The 22626-nt window shown below is 37.2% G+C and overlaps 2 protein-coding genes across 3 annotated transcripts in view; one reads left to right on the forward strand and one right to left on the reverse strand.

Moving 5' to 3' along the window:
* Window positions 1–11910: 11910 nt before the first annotated feature.
* On the reverse strand, window positions 11911–14307 carry METTL18 (methyltransferase 18, RPL3 N3(tau)-histidine). The gene is made up of 2 exons (XM_063106683.1): window positions 14199–14307; window positions 11911–13263 (listed from the first exon to the last, which is right to left on the reverse strand). Exon 2 carries the CDS (start codon window positions 13053–13055, stop codon window positions 11934–11936), a length of 1122 nt encoding a protein of 373 aa, XP_062962753.1. The 5' UTR covers window positions 13056–13263; window positions 14199–14307; the 3' UTR covers window positions 11911–11933.
* A 214-nt stretch (window positions 14308–14521) lies between these two features.
* FIRRM (FIGNL1 interacting regulator of recombination and mitosis) overlaps window positions 14522–22626 on the forward strand; it is a 43921-nt gene continuing 35816 nt past the window's right edge. The window contains exons 1-6 of one of the 2 annotated variants that reach the window (XM_063105486.1): window positions 14522–14632; window positions 17552–17591; window positions 18869–18957; window positions 20359–20463; window positions 20942–21082; window positions 21834–21999. In XM_063105486.1, the coding sequence (XP_062961556.1) occupies window positions 14522–14632; window positions 17552–17591; window positions 18869–18957; window positions 20359–20463; window positions 20942–21082; window positions 21834–21999 (652 nt within the window). Of the gene's footprint in view, window positions 14633–17551; window positions 17592–18868; window positions 18958–20358; window positions 20464–20941; window positions 21083–21833; window positions 22000–22626 lie in introns of those variants that run through there. The other variant, XM_063105487.1, reaches the window with a different exon arrangement.

Consider the following 22626-nt stretch of genomic DNA (forward strand, 5'->3'; position numbering starts at 1 on the left):
TTCCATAGAATCCTCTCTTTCTGCAGGATCAGTCCATCATCATGCAGACATTCTATGTATTTTCCCCCCAGCTTAACAAACCCTTCTCTAGATTCCACTTCTTCCAGTTGTCACCTCATTTCTCTACCCCCTTTTACAGAAAAACTCCTCAAACTAGTTACCTGTGATTTCTGCCTCCAGGTCCCCCCTCTCAAATTCTTTTTAAGAAAATCCATTTAAATTTTCACTCCACCCAAACAGTATGTATCAACATCAACTTTGACTTCACATTCCCAAATCCAATGGTGTTTATCTTACTTGGCCAACCTACGGCATTTGACAATATCAATCTCTCTTTCCATTTATCTCTCTATTTCCAGGACACTTTCCTGGCTTCCTTCTCACCTCTTTCACTCTTCCAGTCTTAGGCTCCTTTGGGTGCTTGGAGGTATATTACATTTTGCTATCCAGTGAATGATGACAGGTAATGGTCACTTAAGGCATCAAGTGGTCATTTCCTTATTAGCATAAAAGTAATTTCTTTCCCAACAAAAAGCATATTTTAATTTCCAATCTGACTGTTCTATGTCATCCTTTGCACTTCTTGGCTGCCCCCTTTCTGTCATTTGATCTGCTGTCAAGGAAACTGGACGAACATTTGCACTGTTGTAACCAAACGTAGTTGGACTTTTGGCTTGAGTCTTAGCTAGATCCACCAAAAGAGAATTTCTGTGAGGGACTGAGGAGTCTCCTAGGAGTAGGTTTATCAGAATTAACAAATGTGTAAATTTAAGATACAGTTAAATTTGAATTTCAGATATGCAACAAATGCTTTTTCAGTATGTCTGCTGAAATATTTTACATCAGGCAATTCTACCTGATACAGAATTAATCCATTCTCAAGACAAAGGTATAATATACCCTTAGGTGATGAAAGGGAGGTGTGTTTCTGATTATAGTTTCTTCCTTCCAGTTTTGTATCCTGGCTCTGATCTTCAATGAACTCATGACAGAGTTCACAGGTGGTGAAGGTGGGTGCTTTGTTGTAGTTAAGAAAAAAATTTAAAAACACTTAAAAGGGCTTTTGCACTAATAGAACATAATACAAAAAGGAGACAGGAGAAGTTTCTGTCTGCTTCTCACATCCGAACAATTTTGGCGTCTTGGAGCTGTGCCCTGTGGGAAATAGTGGTGCTTGGTAAGAGATGCCAGGCCCAGTGGTGTCCACTGGAAGCACTGTCAGTACCTAGCAAGCAGGTGGGGCCTTAAGGGAAGCATGGTGCCCAGGAAGAGATGGCATTGTGATTCAGCATAAAATAACGATATAAGAACATCATGGAGAAAAGCCCAGACTTCCTTTGTTTAGAGCTCAGAAATATCTCCTGAGAAATGACGGTGCAAAGCATGCTTGGATGGTCCATTGCAGACACAATTGACTAATACAAGGGCCTAAGACCCAGAGGGTAACAGTGCATAGAACCACTGCATCGTGTATTTGTGACATGAAGGTTCATCATGACCACTGTGGCTGCCCCATACTGCCCTGGAAATACAACTAGGTCAAGAGAGCCCCACAAAAAACATAAAAAGTGACCCAAGTTTTCACCTTTTGGCTTTGTACATCTCGTAGACTTCCCTAACTTTGGAGCAAGATTTGATGGCTGTTTGGGGAGTTCCTCTGTGCCTTGGTTCAATGTTCTGTTTTCTCTTGTATTAGGGATTATAGTTTTTCTCAAATTTGATTTCTTGCATGTAAATGTTAATGATTATAGAAATAATAACTAATTAATAATAAGAACATTTCCATACATCTATTAAACCATCCATCAATATTTACCAAACTCGTGTTACACATAAAGCACCAGCTAATAGAAGAATTTAAGATATGAGGTTCAAACTTTGAGGACCTTAAAATTTCTCTGGGAGGGTAATAACCATTGTAACTAGGAACCACCTATCCTGGTTTGCTCGGAATGGTCCTAGTTTACACCTGTTGTCCTGGAAAAATTATTATTTTGGGTTTTTATTTATTTATTTATTTTTGGCAGCTGGCCAGTATGGGAATCAAACCCTGGACCTTGGTGTTATCACCACCATGCTCTAAGCAACTGAGCTGACCAGCCAGCCCCTGGCAAAATTATTAAAACTGCTTCATTTTATTTTCAGAAGTGTCCCAGTTTGGATGATAAATTTTATAGTCATGCTGACTATGTTTTTATTTAAATGCTTAAAGGAGTTATACAGACACATTCTAGGGAAGTTCAGAGAAAAGAGTCATCACAGTGGATCAAAGTGTTAGGGTAGGCTTAAGGTAAGCCTTGAACAGGGAGTACAAATGTTAAAAACCAAGAGAAAAAGGAACGTCAAGTAGGCATAATGGAGTGAATAACTTCTGATGATGAAAGATAGAGATTGTTTTAAGAGGAATAGTTCTTGAGACAAGATGGGAATGATAATCTTGGCTAAATTAAGAGGAATCTTGAATGCAGAATAAGAGATTTGAGCCTTATTCTTGAGATAATAAAGAGCCATTTAAAATTGGGGGGTAAGGGCCAGCCCGTGGCTCACTTGGGAGAGTGTGGTGATGATAACACCAAGGCCATGGGTTTGGATCCCTATATAGGGATGGCCGGTTAGCTCACTTGGGAGAGCATTGTGCTAACACCAAGTCAAGGGTTAAGATCCCCTTACCGGTCATCTTTTAAAAAATAATAATAATAATAAAATGAAATAAAATAAAATTTGGGGGTAAAGGAGCAATGTGTTAAAACTGACCCTTTTCTCAGGCACCTGTGCCTTTCTCCAGAAGTCTGTTAGGGGCAGTTTGCCCTTGAAATAATCAGTGATACCAGTGAAAGTCCTTCTCAAAATTTCCCTTGCTAAGTCTTTCATGATAACCCCACTTTTACCACTTCTTTATGAAGATATCATGAGCCCTCTTCCCTTTGGACATGGTCCTCATGGTCCTGAGGTTATGTTGACAAAGACAGAGATAGTTATGTTGGCAGAGTATTAGGAGTTGTACTAATTTCATGGTGTATTTTATGCCATGGAAAATAAATCAATAATTAATTTCTTTCCTGTGTTTTAAATTAGAAAACGCATATGATGGAGTTTGGATGTATTGTTCCCTCCAAAACTCATGTGGAAATTTGATCTCCAATGTGGCAGTGTTGGAAATTGATTGAGTCATGGGGGCGGATCCCTCATGAATGGATTAATGCTCTCCCTGGGGGAGGAGGGGCAGTGGATGAGTTCTTACCTGTTAGTTCCTGCCAGAGCTTGTTGTTTATAGGACCCTGGCACCTCCCCTCTCTTGCTTCTCTCTCTTGCTTCCTCTCTCCATGTGATCTGTTTGTACCTGCCAGCTGTCTGCCATTTCCGCCATGAGTAGAAACAGCCTGAGGCCCGTGCCAGATGCAATTGTCCCAGAATTATAAGCCAAATAAACCTCTTTTCCTTACAAGTTACCCAGTCTCAGGTATTCTGTTATAGCAACACAAAACATACTAATACAGCATACAAATATATGATCTAGTATTTTCTTCCTGCACTACCATGAGATGTCCTATATACCCACTTTGGAGACCATAGTCTTTGAAAATGGGAAGCTGTTAAAGATTTTGATCAGGGAAGGGATGGGATAAAATTGGTGTGCTATGAATATTATTATCTAGTGGTTTGGGTTGAATGGATTAGCATCAGGTGGGATGAATTGGGGAAATCCTGGATTAGAGAGAGATAAACAAAGGAAGCAATTAATGAGATATTGGCAGGTTTAGAAAAGTTTGTTTTACTCAAATAAGGAAACAAAAAGGAAACACAAATCAAGAATGGCAGTTTTAAATAAGACTACCGGGCCAGATTTATATGAAAGTTAAATGTACAACATTTTATTTGAAACTCATAACTCAGTGGGGTAAACAGAACAAATATTTTCCAACATTTTATTGAAGAGAAAACTATTAGAGAGATCTTTTGTCACTTGATGAAGACATACGTGTTTACTACAGGCAAGGGTCAGACCTAGGGCATGGGTCTATTTGACTTTTATTCCTGTAGCCTTTCCACCCTGCCATACCACCTGCTCCTTTCTTGGATGATTATCTTTGCTTTGTGCTGCTGGTTCTGAGATATGCTTAGTTATTAAGAAATAACAGAAGGTCACAACACTCTAGAGTGAAGATACTTACAAGAAATATTCAAGCCTGTAATGTTCCCATTTCTTTCCCTGAATGTTTTGCAGACATGCCAGCCCCTCAGTCAGCTAGGCTAAAATAAGAATGCAGCCTGAGGCTACATTCCACTTCAAATACATCATGTATTTCCTTCCTTACAAGAAACAAACACACTTCACAGATGGATCATTATGTGTGTTAAGTGAAACCCTAAGGATTTATACTGAGGTTTGTTATCTGCTTAACCGATAGAAATGGCAGCATTTTCCCTGGCAGCATTTTCCCTGAAGCTTGGGTGTAGGTAGGTTTTTTAAAGACTGAATTTATTCTTTAAAAAATTCTTTCTCAATAAAATTTAAAACTAAAGGACTATACGGTGTTAGACTGCTTTAAAAGAATGTCGGTTTTTAAAAGTGTCCATAGAACGTATCATTTAGATTGGTAATGTGAAGTGTTCTCTTTTTGTAACTGGCCCACACAGGGAACCAAACCCTTGACCTTATGTTGTTATAAGGGTGTGCTCTATCCAACTGAGCTAACCAGCCAGCCCACAGTAAAATGAAATTTTGAAGAACTTTAATTGATGGCAATTTTTAACAGGAAAAAATAATGAATTGGGAAGTTTTTTAAGCAATCACTGAGCCAGCTTCATATCTGACTGAGGTCATATAGCTCAATGATTTGGAGCTTTGCTACTTAGGTGTTGTCCATAGTCCAGCAGCATCAGCATCACCCGGTGACCTGTTAGAAATGTAGAATTTTCAGGGCCGGCCTGTGGCTCACTTGGGAGAGTGTGGTGCTGATAACACCAAGGCCATGGGTTCGGATCCTATATAGGGATGACCGGTTCGCTCACTGGCTGAGTGTGGTGCTGACAACACCAAGACAAGGGTTAAGATCCCCTTACTGGTCATCTTTTTTTAAAAAAAAAAAGAAATGTAGAATTATCTCCTCCACCCCAGCACCTAGAAATGTGCTTGGCACAATTCAGTGAATTAATGAATTAACATGTGCTCAGAGTCCAGTGTTTTTTCATACACTAGTCTCTCTGCCCGTTAAGTCTCAGTTCTCCACCCTTCCAACCCCACTCCCCTACCAGTGTGATGAAAATTCATTTACGTTCACGTCTGAAGTCAAGTGTTGTCTCTTCTGAGAAGTCTTTCCTCACTGGTCCAGAGGAATTTCTCTTCTATCTCAGCACCGTCCCAACATTGACTGTCATTATTGCTACTCTCCTTTTTCATGTTAGTTGTTTGCTTGCATATACGGATATATGGAGACTAGTCATTTCTCCTAATAAAACAAAATCCCTGACCTTTAGGGTTGGCAATAGGGGGAGGCTCCAATTGGGAAGGGGGAAGGAGTGTTCAACTAATATTCCTCTTATGAGATTTAGGTTACTCATCTTCAGCCTATGCCCCCCCGCCCATAGCCTGCCTATACTTGGCAGAGGCCATTTGTCCCCTTACCATGAGGAACTGTCTCAATTCTTGAAGTCCAGAGTCAAAAGAAGAGAGGCAAGATTTTCTAGCTCTTTGATCAACCTTACAAGTTCTACTTCTGTCTAAAAACCTATCAAGTCACCACCACGTGATTAACACTAGGAAATATCCACCCATCCTTCCCCTTCAACTTTCTCCCTTGTATACCCCAATACAGAGATATGGTCTTCCTCTATAGCTCAAAAGGATGACCCTATCAGAAATTTGCACAGTATATGTAACGTCTTCACAAGAGGTTCACTAGTTGTGTTACTGTTTTCACCCTATATTGGAAGCTCCCCAGAAGGTATCATTGTAACTTTATATTCTATTACCAACCTCCGTGCCTGACACATGATTGAAAGTTAATATTTATTTACTGAGTGATTTTTTTTCAATCATAATTCACTGGACAAAATTATAAAGTTAAGGATATTGCTGTAGGATTGGTATAAATAAGCTGATCATAATCAATACACTGTTGAAAGTTCTAGAATGTGAAACCAGATGGGACACTGGGACAATATGCATAACTTGGAACTGTCTCGGGAAAACTGGGGTGTGGGTTATTCCAGGTATTAAGTTCAGCAGTGTTGTTCCACAGTACAAAACTCCAACTGGAGGGAAATGCCAGGGGTGCAGCAAGGTCATTTGGGCTGTCATCAAGTGCTTCTCCTCAGGCTCTTGCCAACCTTGTCTCTTGATTGTCTCCTCCACCATGAGTCACCAGCAGTTCCACCCCAGTCCCCTGTTTAAAAGTTCAGCTATTGTTGTGAATTCCAGGCAATGTCTTCACTCCCTGGGCTCCACCATCTTACCTTTCCTGGCACTCTTTCTGCTGCTCTAAATTTTTACTAATATAATTCTATGTTTGTCTCTATCCATTTTTATCTCTTTCTTCTCCTTTACAACACATTTTGTTTGTTTTGTTTTAATACATCTCCCTTTTGGGGGGAGGCTTGAGTCCAAAGCTATCAGTTATCTATTGCTCTGCTTCCTGTTAATCTCTGACCCTTCATAGATTACATTTGACAAAGTCCCTTGATTAACAAAGGAAATGCACAAGTCACAGTAAAAGGGGCATACAGAACACAAATATGCTCGGGGACGTCTGCTTATCACCCTGGTTTTATAAAAGATTCAGGAGAAACGGTTATATTATAAGATAACTGCAGGTATCTTGAATGACTATCCAACATTAGAATAAACTTTTCTTACAAGTAATACATTTTTTAACAGAAATTATTGAAAGTATGAATTGTCTTCTCTACACACAGTAAGTACTTGATGAATTCTTGATGGAATGAGAATGTGTGTGGGGATTAGAGCAGAGTCGTATCTGTTTAATTTGCAAGTACTGGAGAAAATTAAACACAAAGGGACTGGCATCTAGGAGGGGACATTTGGGAGTGAGCACCTGGCTCAATTCTTCCTATTAATAAAATACTCTAGAAATAGAAAATTTTGTATGCATGCTTATGTATGATCAAACAGTCAGCCCATTTAGGATGTCTCTTTAAATCAATTACGGGTAAACTAATTTACATTCAGGTTCTGACATTTGGCTTTGTCATTTATTTTTAAGCAATTGGGTAACATATCTGTATGATAGTAATTAATAGCAAACTAATTAAAATTACCAGAGACATAATCTCTAATGAATTTGACTCTAAGGTTATTTCTCTTAATGTTGAACTGCTAGGAGACAAGACATAAGAGTTTCTGAAGTATTTTTGTTGAGGGAGTGGTTACATAGAAGATCTTTTTTCACTTTTGGAAAATAAAAACCAGTCACAAAGTTAAGAGAGCGGTTGTTTTAATGTTTAAGATACAGACTCAAACACATTTCCTGTTAAAGGAACTAAAATGCAGAGCATTAACAACATCTGTGCCACCCTTCCTAGCAAATGTTTCTCTGAGGTATTTTCTGTAAAGAGAGAATCTTCTTGGTTCTCTCTGTAAAAATCCTGGAGAAGCTCGAAGACAGCAAAGCAAACAGGAAGCAGAGTGCAATTTGTGGACAGTTTAGGGAAGAGAAGCAAATCACTGAAAATGTATCTCCCTTTGAAGATGCTTAAAACATGGAGGGTGGAAAAGCAATGATGTTAACAATGCAGGCGTAGAGATTGGTTATTAAGAATGTGTGTGCCAGTGAGCTGACTGGGCACGGTTTGAATTTTGAGGCTTTACTCTATACCTTTCCACACAAGCTCTCTCCTAAAAAAAAAAAAAAAAAAAAAAAAGCTCCACTTAACTGCCTTACTGGAATGTCACCTGGCTTGTTTCACTGAAAGTTACCAGCCTATACTGTTAAAATATAACCCCACCTATGTCTCTTCCTGTAACTTCCTGGTCTGGAAAATAAATGCAGGAAGAGAACCCCAATTCGGTGGTAATTTCCCAAGGAAGGGATCCCTCTCTCTTGAGGGTTCCTGTGGGAGATTAACCACTTCAGGGCCTCTCACTGCTCAGTAGAGATGGGCTTTGAGTAATCCTTTGCGTGTCCGTCACCCAGGGGAAGTGGGGTGACAAATCCGTGGGGGGCGAAACAACACAAAGCAACAGGAAGAAGCATCTTTTTCTTTACACAGAGGCACCATGGTCTAGCAACAGCCTGGCTAATGCATTTAAGGTTTCATGAGACCGAGCATATCTGATTCTACTGTAAAGGCTTAAGATATGTACCACCACGGGCTGGCCCCATGGCTCACTCGGGAGAGTGTGGCGCTGGTAGCACAGAGGTCCCGGGTTCGGATCCTATATAGGGATGGCCGATGGGCTCACTGGCTGAGCGAGGTGCAGACCACATCACGCTGAGGGTTGCGATCCCCTTACCGGTCAAAAAAAAAAAAGAAAGAAAGAAAAAGAAAAAAAGATATGTACCGCCAAAGGCAAGCCTTCACATTTGCTTTTTCTATCCCATTGGTAAATACCATGGAAAAGGATAGCTACAGCATTCCTTCATATTTTTGCAGGTCACAAATTGATTGGCCATTTACCCTGTTCTGTTAGGGGTAAAATGCCCCACTTCCTTCAGTAATACTTAAGTTATCCAGATGTTCATTATAATTGTGATTTTTATATAGTCTCTTTCAGAGTAATAATTCCTGAAAAAGCACTTCCCTTAGACAATTTCCCCTATAGATGAAGAAACTACTTTCAAGGGTTATCTGAGTTCACTTTTAATTCTTCAAAAAGGCAGAAATGAGAGAACATCGAGTGGTGATAGATGTACCGTAGCTTCCCCCAACCATTCCTGGTTGCGTAGAAGCTGCATTCCTGGGCTGCAGTAAAGGATTCTTTTATGACGGGGGCAGCTTCTCCGTTGGTCTGCACACAAGTGATGATGGCAATTTTGGATGTATGCTTTTACCCAGAGAAAAGCCTTAATATCGGCAAGCACAATGCCACCATAAACATGCTGTGAGAAATTGCAGATATTCTGGCTGGAGTCGAGGCAAAGAATCAAGTTCATGGTGTCCCAGAATTTCCTTGCTGTTCCTCTTTTTCAAATGGCTGTTTATGAAGCACTTGAATAAACCATTATGGAGTGCACTGAAAAGCAAAGACAGGTTTCCTCGCCTCAAAAAGCTCATTCTCTCTCTGAGCAGCTGACAGCCATTGACCCTGCAGACACTACAGCACCTGTGTCACTGGCCATTGCATTTGACATGGGTAAGTCACAGCTCTTAGAACGGAGACATTTCCCAACATCCTGTTTCTGAACCATGGGCAGAAAGCTGTCTGTGAGAACGTGGAACTGGAACTTAGAGGATTGGCAAGTCTGAGAAATGGGAAATTTAATGGCAAAACATGGCATATATGTGACTGAGTTTTTTTAGGAACAACTGTACAAGATGTGCTCTTCATCCTTAATAATCTGCAACACCAAAGCTTCCAAAAAAAGACAATTTAGGAATGGGGAGGTAAGGGGTGGGAGTGGAATAATTTCCATTTAAACATAGGAACCATGTGATAGGAACCTTGATAAATGTTCAATATTAACTCTTATTCTTCGAAGAATTCTGTTATAAAGATACTATTCTACACAGTTTTACGGATAAGGAAAATGAATTTTAAACCAAGGTACTAGACTCCAAAACCCATTGTCTCAACACATACGCCTCCTTAAATGATTAAGTGAAACTTTTTACATGAGAAAGCTTACTATGCTCCCTTCTCCTGGATTTGTAGCCATAATTCCTATGTCAAGTGCCTTTTGCTTCCAGCCATCTTGAGTAGCTCTTTCCCCTTTGGGTTGTCTGTTACCCTCAGAATTATCTTTAATGACCAGAATTATCTACTTCCCAGGACTGGGATTCTGCTTTGATACCTTCTGCTTTTGCTGGACCCCCTCCCTGGGGTCTGAAATTAGGAATATATATATAATTTTTAGTGGTGTGCAAATAAGTCTTTAAATATGACTTTCATTTCAGAGTAATAAAAGGGTGCTTAAGAAATATTTGTGATGAAAACAGGCATTGGCAGGGTTGAAACCATTGGTCGGTAAAAAAGGGTGAAGCTTTTAAAGACTTTAGTTCAGATTCTGGTTCAAGGTGAGGAATGTGATGGGGTGCAAACTACTTAACTTCTTTGAGTCTCAGTTTATCTATGAAACAGGGATAATAATTAGAACCTAATCCAGGGCTGTTATGAATATTAAATACTAGTATATGTAAAGCTCTTCTTCCCTGCATATAGTAAATGCTGAAAATTGTTAGCTATTATGATCATTAATAAAATAGAGATGACATAAGTCAGTAGTAAGCAGGATGTGTTACACCTCTTCTCTGTGTAACAGATACGAGGAAAAGAATTACGTGAATACTCAAGCACTATGTATGCATTGAGGCCTGGACGGACTGCACTTCAGTAATTTCCTCATCATGAGGGGCAAAACTGAATGTGGCAGCCCCTTCCAAAGTTAGCCTCTTCCTTTTATTGTAAAGATAAGGAAGGTTTACAAAAAAATTCAGTTGATTTAATCATTACAAAGACATAAGGATATCGACAGAATTATGGCTAACAAATGGAAAACTAGTAATATCATTGAAACAAAGTGACATTCCATAATAAAATTTGCAAAAGGTTAAGTCGATCCACCAACAAAAGCTTGATCTCAGCAAACATTCTCTTTCCCTACAGCAGCTTTCCCAGCATTTTTACATATCAATCAAGTAACTTGTCTGTCCTTGAGTCAGCAACCTTGCTGTGTTACAATTCTTTACCTTAACAACAGAGACTAGCCTGGGGAAAGTTTCCTGTGTTTTGCAAGGTTAACATTTCTATATGTACTTTTAAGAAGCTAGGCTAAACCTGAAACTACAAGAAACTAGGCCCTGTGAAATATATTTTCTTTATAGTATACTCCACAAAGATGCTATACAAAGTCCCTAGTTAACAGTAGATGTCCAGTAAATATCACATTTAATTGAATCCGAGATATTAGGCACCTCCAAGAAAGAAAAAAATGCAACTAATTATACTATTGTTATAGATAGCACGGCAGATCCCAATTTTAGATAAGTTACAATGTGAATATTTTTGCACTAGAATTAACAAAATACTTTTTTCCTCCTTTTCTTTCCTACTATTCAATGACTGGTGGGGAATCAATACTCCCCAGAATTTGGAATTTACCTTTCCTATTCTTTTTCTTAGGATCTCTTACTCACTTGGCTAGCAGGGCTTAACCTTAAGCACTGTAAGTTTTCTGTATCACTTTTATATTCTCCATCACCAATTCCCCTTTGTTTCCTCATCTCAATGTGCATTCAACTGCTCAGCACCTTATTCCTTATTATACAAGGTAAATGAATATAAAAACAAAATGCAACAAAAACTTTTTCCTAGTTACCTAAGGCCTTCGACCTAATATTTAGGTTCAGCATCACTTAGTGATGCATATTATGTATGTCCTTAAAATCAATAGCATGGTGATCTGACCAGGCACTTCATGTCAACAAGACACTCACAAAGAAGAAATTCACACACTTGAGATAAGAAATGGCAGAATTTCCTGGGAACAATTTTATGTAATGTTGAAGGTGGTATGAAGGTCAAATAGAATTAAGGTGGAGAACAGAGAACTTTTACAAAACAGTCTCATCAAATGCTCAGGGACACTTTCTAGCAAGCACAAGGTTGCTAACATAGCTGACCTATTATTTGGATAAATGAAACTAAACAAACAACATCATAATTTCAGAAAAAAAAAAATAGCAAAACAGAAACCAAACATTGAACACAAGTTTTTGTTCATCCTGTTTATTTTACTCAGGACACTCAGTGAACTTTAACTGGAGAACTTAAAAGTTATTTCAATTAGGAACCTCTTTAATCCTTCATCAATTATTTTGAGGGTTCTAGTCTCAAATACATCCCTTTCTTCTACAAACTTCTGAAACAGATGAACACCTCCACCTACACCAAAATAATGTGCTTTGCTGGCCAAAAGCACCCGTCCATTTCTATCTAAGAGTCCAAGGAATATCTGGTGCAAAGTATTATAATAATCCGGATTGTAAATGGTTTCTGAGGTGAGAATGAGATCATATTTTACAAAGAGTTTGTCACTGCTTAGTACAAGCTTACAAAACTCAGACCACTCCCCAGAAAAGAACCGGCATTTATATAGTTCTTGTGCTACTTTTGATTTCCTGCATCTTTTCACCTCTGGTTCATTTATACTATTTTCTTCATCTTCCAAAGTAGAATTAGCCACTACATTAGGTAAGGTCACTTCATCAATTACCATACTGTTATAATCTTGAAAATGAATTTCTTTGGCCCCTCTCTTGAATGCAATTATACCCAGCAACCCTGATCCACAGCCAAGATCCAACACTTTTTTCCCAGCGAATTTCACTTTGGCTTTTGTGAAATAAGACAGGAAGTCAAAGGTACATTCCCAGATTTTTAAGCCTCCTTCATAAACACCTGTAATCAGATCAGAGTGAGAAGAAAAGCTTTTTGAAACTATGTTTTCTCCAGGGAAACTGTCTTTCAACAACATGGTTTTCACTACTGATATGTTAACATGCTGGAGACCTGGTAATGTTTCTAGGACTTTATTTTCTAACACTTTCTTTAAATCCTTAGGCAGAGCATGCTCTTTGGCAACTCTCGAGCAGGGCTGTTTTTCATGTGGCTCCAAGTTACTTAAACTGTTAGCTGCACTGAGTGGGCTGTCTGTGTCTTGAGAGAGAGCTGCATTTTTCATTGATTTATGTTCCAACAAGTGATCCTGAGGCAAGTGAAATTGTTCTGTAGAACCTTTTTGTTCCTTCTGTTTTCCTTTTTGACTATCTGAGATTGACGACTCTTTTGAGGAATCCAGGGTTAAAGCTCCATTTCCTATGGGTGTTAATTCATTTCCCAAATGGTCTTCTACAATGAAATTAAATTGAAAGGTCATCCTCTTGTTAAATGCACACAATCCTTAAAGTCAAAGAATATTCTTCCACTTCTGGATAAAATTTAATAATACACATAAATCTGTCTCAATTATTCAATTAGTTTTTTGGGGGCCAATTTCTTTTTAGCTGCTTATACACCGTAACAAATATTTAGTGATGTTTCCAAATGACTTTTTAAGAGGACTTTGCTCTTCTTTCAATTTAGCTCTGGAGAAAAAAAAAAAAAAAATGAAAGAAAGAAAGAAAATGATAAAGCAAGTCACATTTCACTGAAATGTAATATTAAACATCCCCTGCTTCCCCATATACAGCTATATTTTCTAAAAATGCTTGGAGGAGGGAATGTGGGATGGAGATAAGATATTTGGAAACACATACACACACAACCCTTAAGGGTTCAAAAGTTGGAGAAAAAAATAAACTATAAAAACAAACAAAAGAACAACAGCAGTAGCAACAACCCCCACCACCAGAACAAACATAAAATCCAAGATTTTCAGACAGGATAACCTAGCATCTTGGTGTCTTTCAGGTGTCCTGTGACTGTGCCCAAACCCATTCACCCCTTAAACTTCCAGAATTTCTTCACTTCTGTCTGTTACTGTATCAAATAGCAGGGATTCAAGATTTTATTTTGGTAAGGGAGCATCGTTTAAAAACTTGCATAGGTGTGGTCTGGTGTGTGTAAATTCATCCAAATGACTTCACTACATTTAATCCAGGCTAGCAGCCCTAAGCATCTGGGAGCCGGGGTAATTCGGGAGTAATTAGTAAAGATTAGTTTAATGGTAGAGGAGACACTGCACTGTTTATAGAGCCTGTGAAAGTGGAAGCAACTTATGGAGAATCTTCCTTGTATCTACTATGCTAGGCACTTCATACCATCTGCTTCAATTTGCACAACAATTTTGGCAGGTGGGATCGTTACTCCCTTTACATAAGGTGTACAGTGTGTGCATGTGTGTGTGGGGGGGGGGGGGCGTGGATCACACAGTTAAGCTGGCAGGAACGTGCCCAGTTTCTATCCCATCGCGCTGTAAGGCCTGGAGTCATTTCCGGTTGTACGTCCCAAGTCAAACCCGACTCAGATGTGCAATCTCAAAACCCGATGGGTAGCAAATCTAGGGGCATCCTGCTCTTACCTCTCCGCAGCGTCCCATCTCAGTGGAACGTTTACAGCGATCCAGACCGGGGGATGCTCGCTTGCCCGGAGTGTCCTAGGACCTCCCGGCTGAGAAACCTCGCCTCAAGACGCCTCTACCCGACTGAAAGCGCGCACCAGTGAGTCGAGTCCTCCGGGGGCCAGACTAGCCCGACCTCCTTTCCGGCTCACTAGAGAACCCAGCCCGCTTCTTCTCTATGGTTTTGGAGCCGGCGAAGAGCTCGCAAGGCCCGCCGGGACGGCGGGTGTTTCCGGACTGGGCTGTGGCGGGACTGGTTTGAAGCTACGCTCTCCGGCGAAAACATGTCTCAGGAACGCGCGGTCCCGGCGAGCGCCGTTCCCCTGGAAGAATTAAGTAGCTGGCCGGAGGAGCTTTGCCGTCGGGAGCTGCCGTCCGTCCTGCCCCGTCTTGTCATATCCTTGGTTGTCACGACCACTTAGAGGTGTGGGGCGGATCGCGAACCTTTCTCCTCTGCCTCCTCACACCCTTCGCCAGGCCGTGTTTTGTTACTGCGGCCTGCACCGTCTCCTTCCTTTATTGAGGAGTGACATGGATAACGAGGGAGACACCGTGGCAGATCGGAGGCATGCATGTCTGGCCTTGGTTCTGGGAAGGCTTGCAAACTTTTTCTGATCTAAGATTTTGGATGTGGGTTTTGTTACATTCTTCTGTGCCTTTAAGTATTTCTGTACTCGTTGCTTGCAATTAAGTGTAAATACTTTTGCATGGGGGCAGTGAGAGCGGCAGAGACTCAGACCTGAGCTGTAAGGCCAGCTCTGGCTCTTAATAGCTGGATGAAGTAAAGCTAGAGAGAGAGTCTGAGCTTTTATCATCTGTAAATGGGTGACGAATGAGAGTAATGCCTTTTCTCAGTATTGTGAGAATTAACGGACGTATTTCTACCGTGGTGCCAAATCTTTAAAGATGTTTTCTAAATAAAAATGTTTATTCCCCCTTCCCCTCTCGAACCTCTTTTCCTTTATTGCTGTTCAAAAAGAGTTGTTTGTTGTTGGCTTTCATTTGCTGGATTTGAGTTAGCTTAATGTCTCTGTTGTCCAGCTGCAGACCGTTCTTTAGTAGTTCATGCCTTTGTGGCTGTAAATGTGCCTGGTGTTCTAGGCCTTCATGTTAAATGGTTATTTATTATTTTTATTTTTACATCTTTGAGCAATATAAAATTACACTCAAAAGAAAAAAATGACATTCACTTGAGAGAATCTCAACGCTGCACAAATAGTTTTTAACAGCTTAAGCCTAATATAACTAAATATTACCATCATGTAAGCGTCATTCATCTAGGCATTAGCAAACTCCCAGAAGGTAGCAAAACCCTTTTTTTAGTCATTGTGTAGACAGGGAATTGCTGCTCTCAAAGAGTTTCGCTTTGGAAACAGCAACAAATAGCCACCCTCCTACTCCAAAAACATTTTTTTGCATACATAACGTGTATCAGACTTGGTGTTAGGCCTTGGGGGAACAAAGATAAGGAACATGATTCCTCTTCCTCCCCTTAAGCTTATAGGGGTACTTCACAAGAACCCAAATATGTTTTTCCTCCAGTTTTTTCCATCTGAGTAAATCGTTTCACAAACCAAAACCTCGAATCCTATCTGTCACACCTAATCAGCAAGTTCTTTTGTGTCTGACCCTAAACTGTATCTTGAATCCATCCACTTGTCTCCATCCCCACTGCTACCACTCTCTTACAAACCCCTATCACCCCATACCAGGGCTATTTTTAGTAGTTTCCTTGCTTCTGCTCATGTTCTCCTATAATTCATTCTTCACCAAAAGTTCAGAGTAAAAAACACAGATGATGTCATTTACCTTTTAAAACCACACTCAGTGGCTTCTTATCAAATTAGGAATAAAATCTGAATTTACCTTCAAGGCTCCCCATGATCTAAGCCTTGCCCTTCTCCCATACCTAGCTAGCTACACTCTATCCACAGACCATTAGGCTTACCTCCCTTAGGATCTTTGGGCTCAGCCTACTTTGTTCTTTCCCAGCCTTTTGTACATCTCATTTGGTCTTGGCTCAGATGTCACCTCCTCAGAGGAGCCTTTTCAGAGCCTTCAGTCTTAGGTAGTTCCCCCAAACCCATTGCCCTCTTCAGTTTTCTAAAGAGCTCTTTATCATTAACAGAAATTATTTTTTTTGCTTTGTTTATTTTCCACTTTTCCTCACTACACAGTAAAGTTCATAAAGGCAGGAACTTGGTGTTTTGTTCACTGTGTTATCCTCAGGACCTACAGCAGTGCCTGGCACATAGTAAGCATTTAAAAGGGCTAAAAATATTTCAAGTTTTTAAAATTCTTGGAAGTATCATTAGACAGTATTTTTTCAGCATATGGTAGTATTTTATCTTCACTGTTTTCAACAAATCGAAGAAAAGTTTGTAATAAATCCTCATTCTCAACACCCAAGCATTATTTTCATGTTTTGCATTTTACATATTATTATCTAGTCCATACTTGCATGTCTACGTAAATAACTTATGATTAATTTCGAAATGGCTAGGATTTTTTGAGCTTTAGTGAACTTTTTCCATAGGGCAAATTTTACCCTACTGAACTCAGATGACTATACCTTTTGATTGCTGCTACCTTAATGACTATACCTTTTGATTGCTGCTGTGAAAAATATGCAAAGTAAGATATGAGAAGATTATGTTAAATGTGATAGGGATATGTGTTATTCATTTTTCTTGCTGATGTATTCTTTAGTGATTCTTATATTGTTTTTTAGTAAAACATTTCTAACAATTATTCTTGGTGATATACAAGTGTATCGTTTATATGACTGTAGTTTATAATGTGTTTATAATATGATAACTGTTAATTTTTCTATTGAACATGATAATTTATTGTCACATATTTATAAGCTCCTGTTATGTGCAGAAGAATATTAGACTGATAAGGTTGGTAAGACAAGTATGCAGGTAACATGAAAAAAAGTGGTGAGTAACTTAAGACAGGTACAACTAAAGAACTATGGAAATGCTAAGGAGATAGAAATTTCTTTCCTATAATAGAAACCAGAAGTTCATGCATCATTATAATACTGTTTTTCATCTGTCAAAAATATTTCATGGCTACACATGGTTTGAAAAATTATCCTTGAGCACTTCTGAAAATATTTTCTTAAGGTATTTTCATGATACTTTTTGTTTACCTAATAAACGTTAAGTTTTTAAAAGCAAAATTAAGCCAGTAATTTGAGTCTAATTTGATTCTCTTACAGATCATTGCTTAAATTTCAATTTTTGAATTCTCAGTAATGAATAAATATCCTATTACCATGATACTAATATATTCCTTAATTATTTTACTCTATGTATCAACATTCTGACAGTTGGATTGAGCATATTCGTAAGTAAAATTACTTTAATTGTATAATTTACTTTGATGTCGTTAAGATTTTACTCCCACATATCTCAATGGATGTGACTTTACAGTTTTGTATTCCCTTTAAATTTAATAAGTTTCTATGTTATCACCTCTGTAACCTTCAGTTACTTAAAATGACCAAATTCCTTTAAATTACAGTACTTAAAGTTTTAAATTCCATTTTGGACAGACACCAGAAGTGTTGGTGATTGTGTATGTATGGTGATATACGTATAAGCACATTGTAAATGTTAAATATTAGTTGTTAGTTGTTTGGTGTCGTTTAGAAAATACTTTCTAAGTTACAAAAAGCTGATTGTCTAGGTGATGACTGATTTGTTGTTTGGAGTAAGCTGACTTTCTCATCTTCATCTGTCTTTTTCGATCTTGATTAGATTTACTCTTAGTCACGAGAGGAGGTACAGCATTAAGACTGTAGATTGCTCAGTTTACCCAAATTTTGAGTTAGCTTATTCTATTTACATTTCACTTGGTTATGGAATATTTGTTTATAATTTTAAATCTGTGTTGCCTGGTAGGGTCTAATTTTTTTAAGTAACAATTATTTTTTGTTTTGAGTATAAAATTACTCATTTTTATTGTAGAAAATTTGAAACATGCAGAAAAACAAAAGATTATAAGACATCCATTAATCTGACATGATTAAGAGTTTGATGAGAATAGTCTCATCTCATTTCTATATTTTCCTGCCAGCTTATCATTCTTTACACGTTTATATATATTAAGATTGGGATTATACTATTTTGGAAACTATTTAAACTTAAAGTATTGTGAACATTTTTTCATGTTTTAAAATGTCATTTTGGGCTGGCCTGTGGCTCACTTGGGAGAGTGTGGTGCTAATAACACCAAGTCAAGGGTTAAGATCCCCTTACGAGTCATCTTTTAAGAAAAATAAATAAATAAATAAAATTAAAAGTCATTTTAATGGTAGCAGGTCCTATTCAGTAGTACCACATCCATTTAGTTGGTCCTCAATTGGTTATATATGTTATTTCCTTCTTCATCATGATCATCTTCTCTCTTCCTTCTCTTTTCTTTCATCTCTCTTCTTTCTTCTTTCTATTATAGATACTTTTTGCTATTGGATATTTAATATTTTCTCTACACAGAATATGGCATTTTGAAACTGTACAAAGCTTTAGATTGGTACATAGTGCATTTGGTAAAGAGCAATGACCTTTGTTGACTGATGTGATTTAATATTTTTCCATAATATGTTACTATTTACCTTATAGAAATTTTGAAAATTATTGTAGAAATGTTTTTACCTCATATGAACCACCTGACATTGGAACAGACTTTCTTTTCACAAGTGTTACCAAAGGTATAGTACTTTTATTATCAAAATCTACATGTTTATAAAAGTTGAAAAATCTAGTCTCAGTTTTAGATAATTTATCTTTAGTTGTGGTTCTGTTTTTTAAATATATCAAACATATTTGAAATACAAATAAGTAGTAAAAAATGGATCTCGTGAGAATACGATGGTGTTAGTGTGATCATTAGATGATTATAAAATATTATATTTTCAGATTGTATGGATCCTTTACTAATAGAATTTAAATTATTTGTATTTAATTTTAAACACTCTTATTTTAAAGCTATTAAATGAAAATTTGGGGTGGATGATGAAGTTAGCTAAGGCCCTTTGTTTTTTTCTTCTCTGTAGTGTTTATTAATAATAGTTAAGTTTCAGTGTCTGGAAAAATTGGAGCCCACGTTTCTTAAAGAAATCTTAGAATAGAAAAAGCTGAAATATTGGTAAAATCAAGTAAGAAAAAACATTAAATTCATAGACTACGTTATTACTTTTTAGATATAAATGGTATACTTTTTCTCTGAAAGTCTTTTTTTTTTTTTATTTGAGGGAACTAAAGGTGCTTTGGTGCCAAAATGAAACAGACTTATTTGTGATAACTTATCTATTACTGGAATGGATTTCTGTGTTTAGCTTTTCAGCAGATAATCATCAGAATTTCTTTTACTCACAGTCATTGGATTCTTCTCTATCTGAAAAGTTTCTGAAAATTTATTCTTGACCACCAGAAAAAGGTTTAGCTATTGTATAGATGAAAACAGGGATGTTGAGCATAAACGGGCCTATAGGGAACAATATCCTCTTTAACTACACTGTGTTGTTATTCTTGTAATTTTTATTTTATTTATTTTTATTTTTTATTTTTATTTTTTACTTTTGATAAATTTTATTTATTTATTTATTTATTTTTTTACATTTTATTTTGTCGATATACATTGTGGCTGATTATTGCTCCCCATCACCAAAATTCTTGTAATTTTTAAGCTATTTAAATTGTTTAGGAAGTTCCGAAAATTTAGATCTTAGAGTGGCTAACTTTTCACAGACAAAAAGCCAAATCCAGGAAGGCTATCTTTAATCAGTCTAAAAAGGGAACTGGTTAGAATATAAATGAATAGTGAATATGTGATTCAGTACAAACTTATTACCACTACCAGAAAATACCCTTGTAAATGCCCACATGAATGTTGACTGGTCAAGACAGTCATCTTTTATTGTGCAAATAATAGTACTTACATTGGTTGCATCCCCCCAAAATGAATTTTGAGTGATTTTTTTTTATTGATGTTATTAAATAAATTTAAACCATAGGAATGGAAAATAAGTCAATTTCTGTTTGAAGCGTTTTTTATATGTCTTTCCTTTTCTAGTGATTTCTCTTGTTTATAACCTGATTTATTTTCACAGACCGTGAAATTGTTTGATGACATGATGTATGAATTAACCAGTCAAGCCAGAGGACTATCAAGCCAAAATTTAGAAATCCAGACCACTCTAAGGAATATTTTACAAGTAAGTCAAGTGTATTTGAAAGGGGGAGAGAGAGAGGGAGCTTAAAGAATGTGAGGATTTTTATACTGATATTGATTAGCCATGTATTCTTTATATGATGGCCCAATGATGGAATTAAATTTATAGAATTAAAGATAAGAATACAGAAACATGAATTCGGAATTTTTTATACAATTTCATGCTGAGTAAATATCTAAACTCTTACAAGAAGACAAGTCATCAGGGTAGTGTGCCCTACCTGTAATTTCAAGGCATATGTGTAGAACACTTGCCATGTGCTTTGAAGTTTGAGTTAGGATTCCAAATGGCTAGACAGTTGTTCCAATATTTGTAGTTCTGATAGACTGAAGTTCTGTGAAAAGAGGAACAGAGTGTCCGTTTTGTTTACTGCTATATCCCTAGCACCCAGCATATTGTCTGCTACTTTTTCAGTGCACAAAAAATATATTTTGAATGAAACTTCTTTCCTTATTTCCAGACAATGGTGCAGCTTTTAGGAGCTCTTTCAGGATGTGTTCAGCATGTCTGTGCCACACAAGAATCCATCATTCTAGAAAATATTCATAGTCTCCCCTCCTCAGTCCTTCATGTAATCAAAAGTACATTTTTACATTGTAAGGTAAGTAATAGGTATAAGTATACTTTTAATGGTTTAGAATCAGTAGGCAAAGGGGCTGAGTAAAATAGTGTTTGTACATGATTTACATTTTAGCCTATATTCTTGAAATATGCTTTTTCATGCAACAAAGAGCATGTATGTAAATAATTGTTTCAAAGTAAGTGGTTAAAGGAAATCATAAAAAATGGGCTTTTGAGGTTTTTTTGTTTTATCCTATTTCCCCTCTATAAAGAAGTGATAAGGATTTGTGTCAAGTCACAGAGATCCTAGAGTCATTCTGTCATACGGCATTGGTGGGTCAGTGATCAATTACCTTAATGATTAGGTGTCTGAATGTCCCTTTATAAAGGGAAGTTAACCCTTATTTAATCCCTCAGGAATCTCTACAAAAACTGGCCTAGAATTTGTGGAGCGCAAGCAGTTTTGATACTGCTATTTGTTGGGTGAATGAAAAATTGCTAATTAATAAATACTTCTCTTTGGAGATAAGATGCTGAGATGTCATGCAGCTGACCTAATGTTGTCTCCTTTCTAGTTTTATATTTACAAGATCATGGAAGTCAGAAATCACATTTTATATATGCTTATCTCTCTCTCTATATAAAGGATGTTCACTAAACATTTGTTTAGTGAATGAATATGATTCAGTAAAAAGTATTAAATTTATGATCTTTAATAGTATGAGTTAAAGTAAATTTGGCTGTTGAACTTTTTATGATTTGCTTTTTCTCTTGTTTTTATTTGTGATCAGAATAGTGAATCTGTGTATTCTGGGCATTTACACCTAGTTTCAGACCTTCTCCAAGCTCTTTTCAAGGAGGCCTATTCTCTTCAAAAGCAGCTAATGGAACTGCTGGACATGGTTTGCACGGACCCTTTAGTAGATGAGAATGATGATATTTTGAATATGGTAATAGGTGAGTGAAAAAAACTAACTTCTTAGTATATGATATATATTGACTGCAAATCATGTATTAGTTAAAATTGTTTCTGTTGATGCATGTTATCTTCTTATTCATTATGCATAAAAATATTTTCAATCTTACTGGATATATTTTTAATCTTTTAAAATTTTGGAATTTGTAAAATTGGTTTTTGGTGCCTTAACATAGATTTTCATATTCAGTTAATGTTCATAGTAGGTAATTTCCTCACAATGATTAGCAAAGAAAGGTATGCAACTTTATACCTTCTAAAGTTGTCCATATTCTGAGGCAGTAGTTTTCAGGTTTTTAACCGTAGCCCATAGTAAGAAATATAGTTTACATTCCTTCCCGGAATACCTATAAGTACATGTGTATGTTTGTGAATCTGTGTATACAAAGACACTTTTTTTGTTATAATGAAATCATACCCATTTTACATGTGATTTATTCTGTAGTATTTCATTTTTAAAGAATTGTTGATTATAACATACTTCATTGATTTTATCACTTACTGATAGATTATGACCCAGACTTTGAAAAACAGTACTCTAATGTGTAACAGTAAAGATTGCATTCATAACTGGTATGAAGAGAGTATATTGGTTTTGTGCACTGTAT

The sequence above is a fragment of the Cynocephalus volans genome, chromosome 8 (genome assembly GCF_027409185.1).
Source record: "Cynocephalus volans isolate mCynVol1 chromosome 8, mCynVol1.pri, whole genome shotgun sequence".
Taxonomy (NCBI): Eukaryota; Metazoa; Chordata; class Mammalia; order Dermoptera; family Cynocephalidae; genus Cynocephalus; species Cynocephalus volans.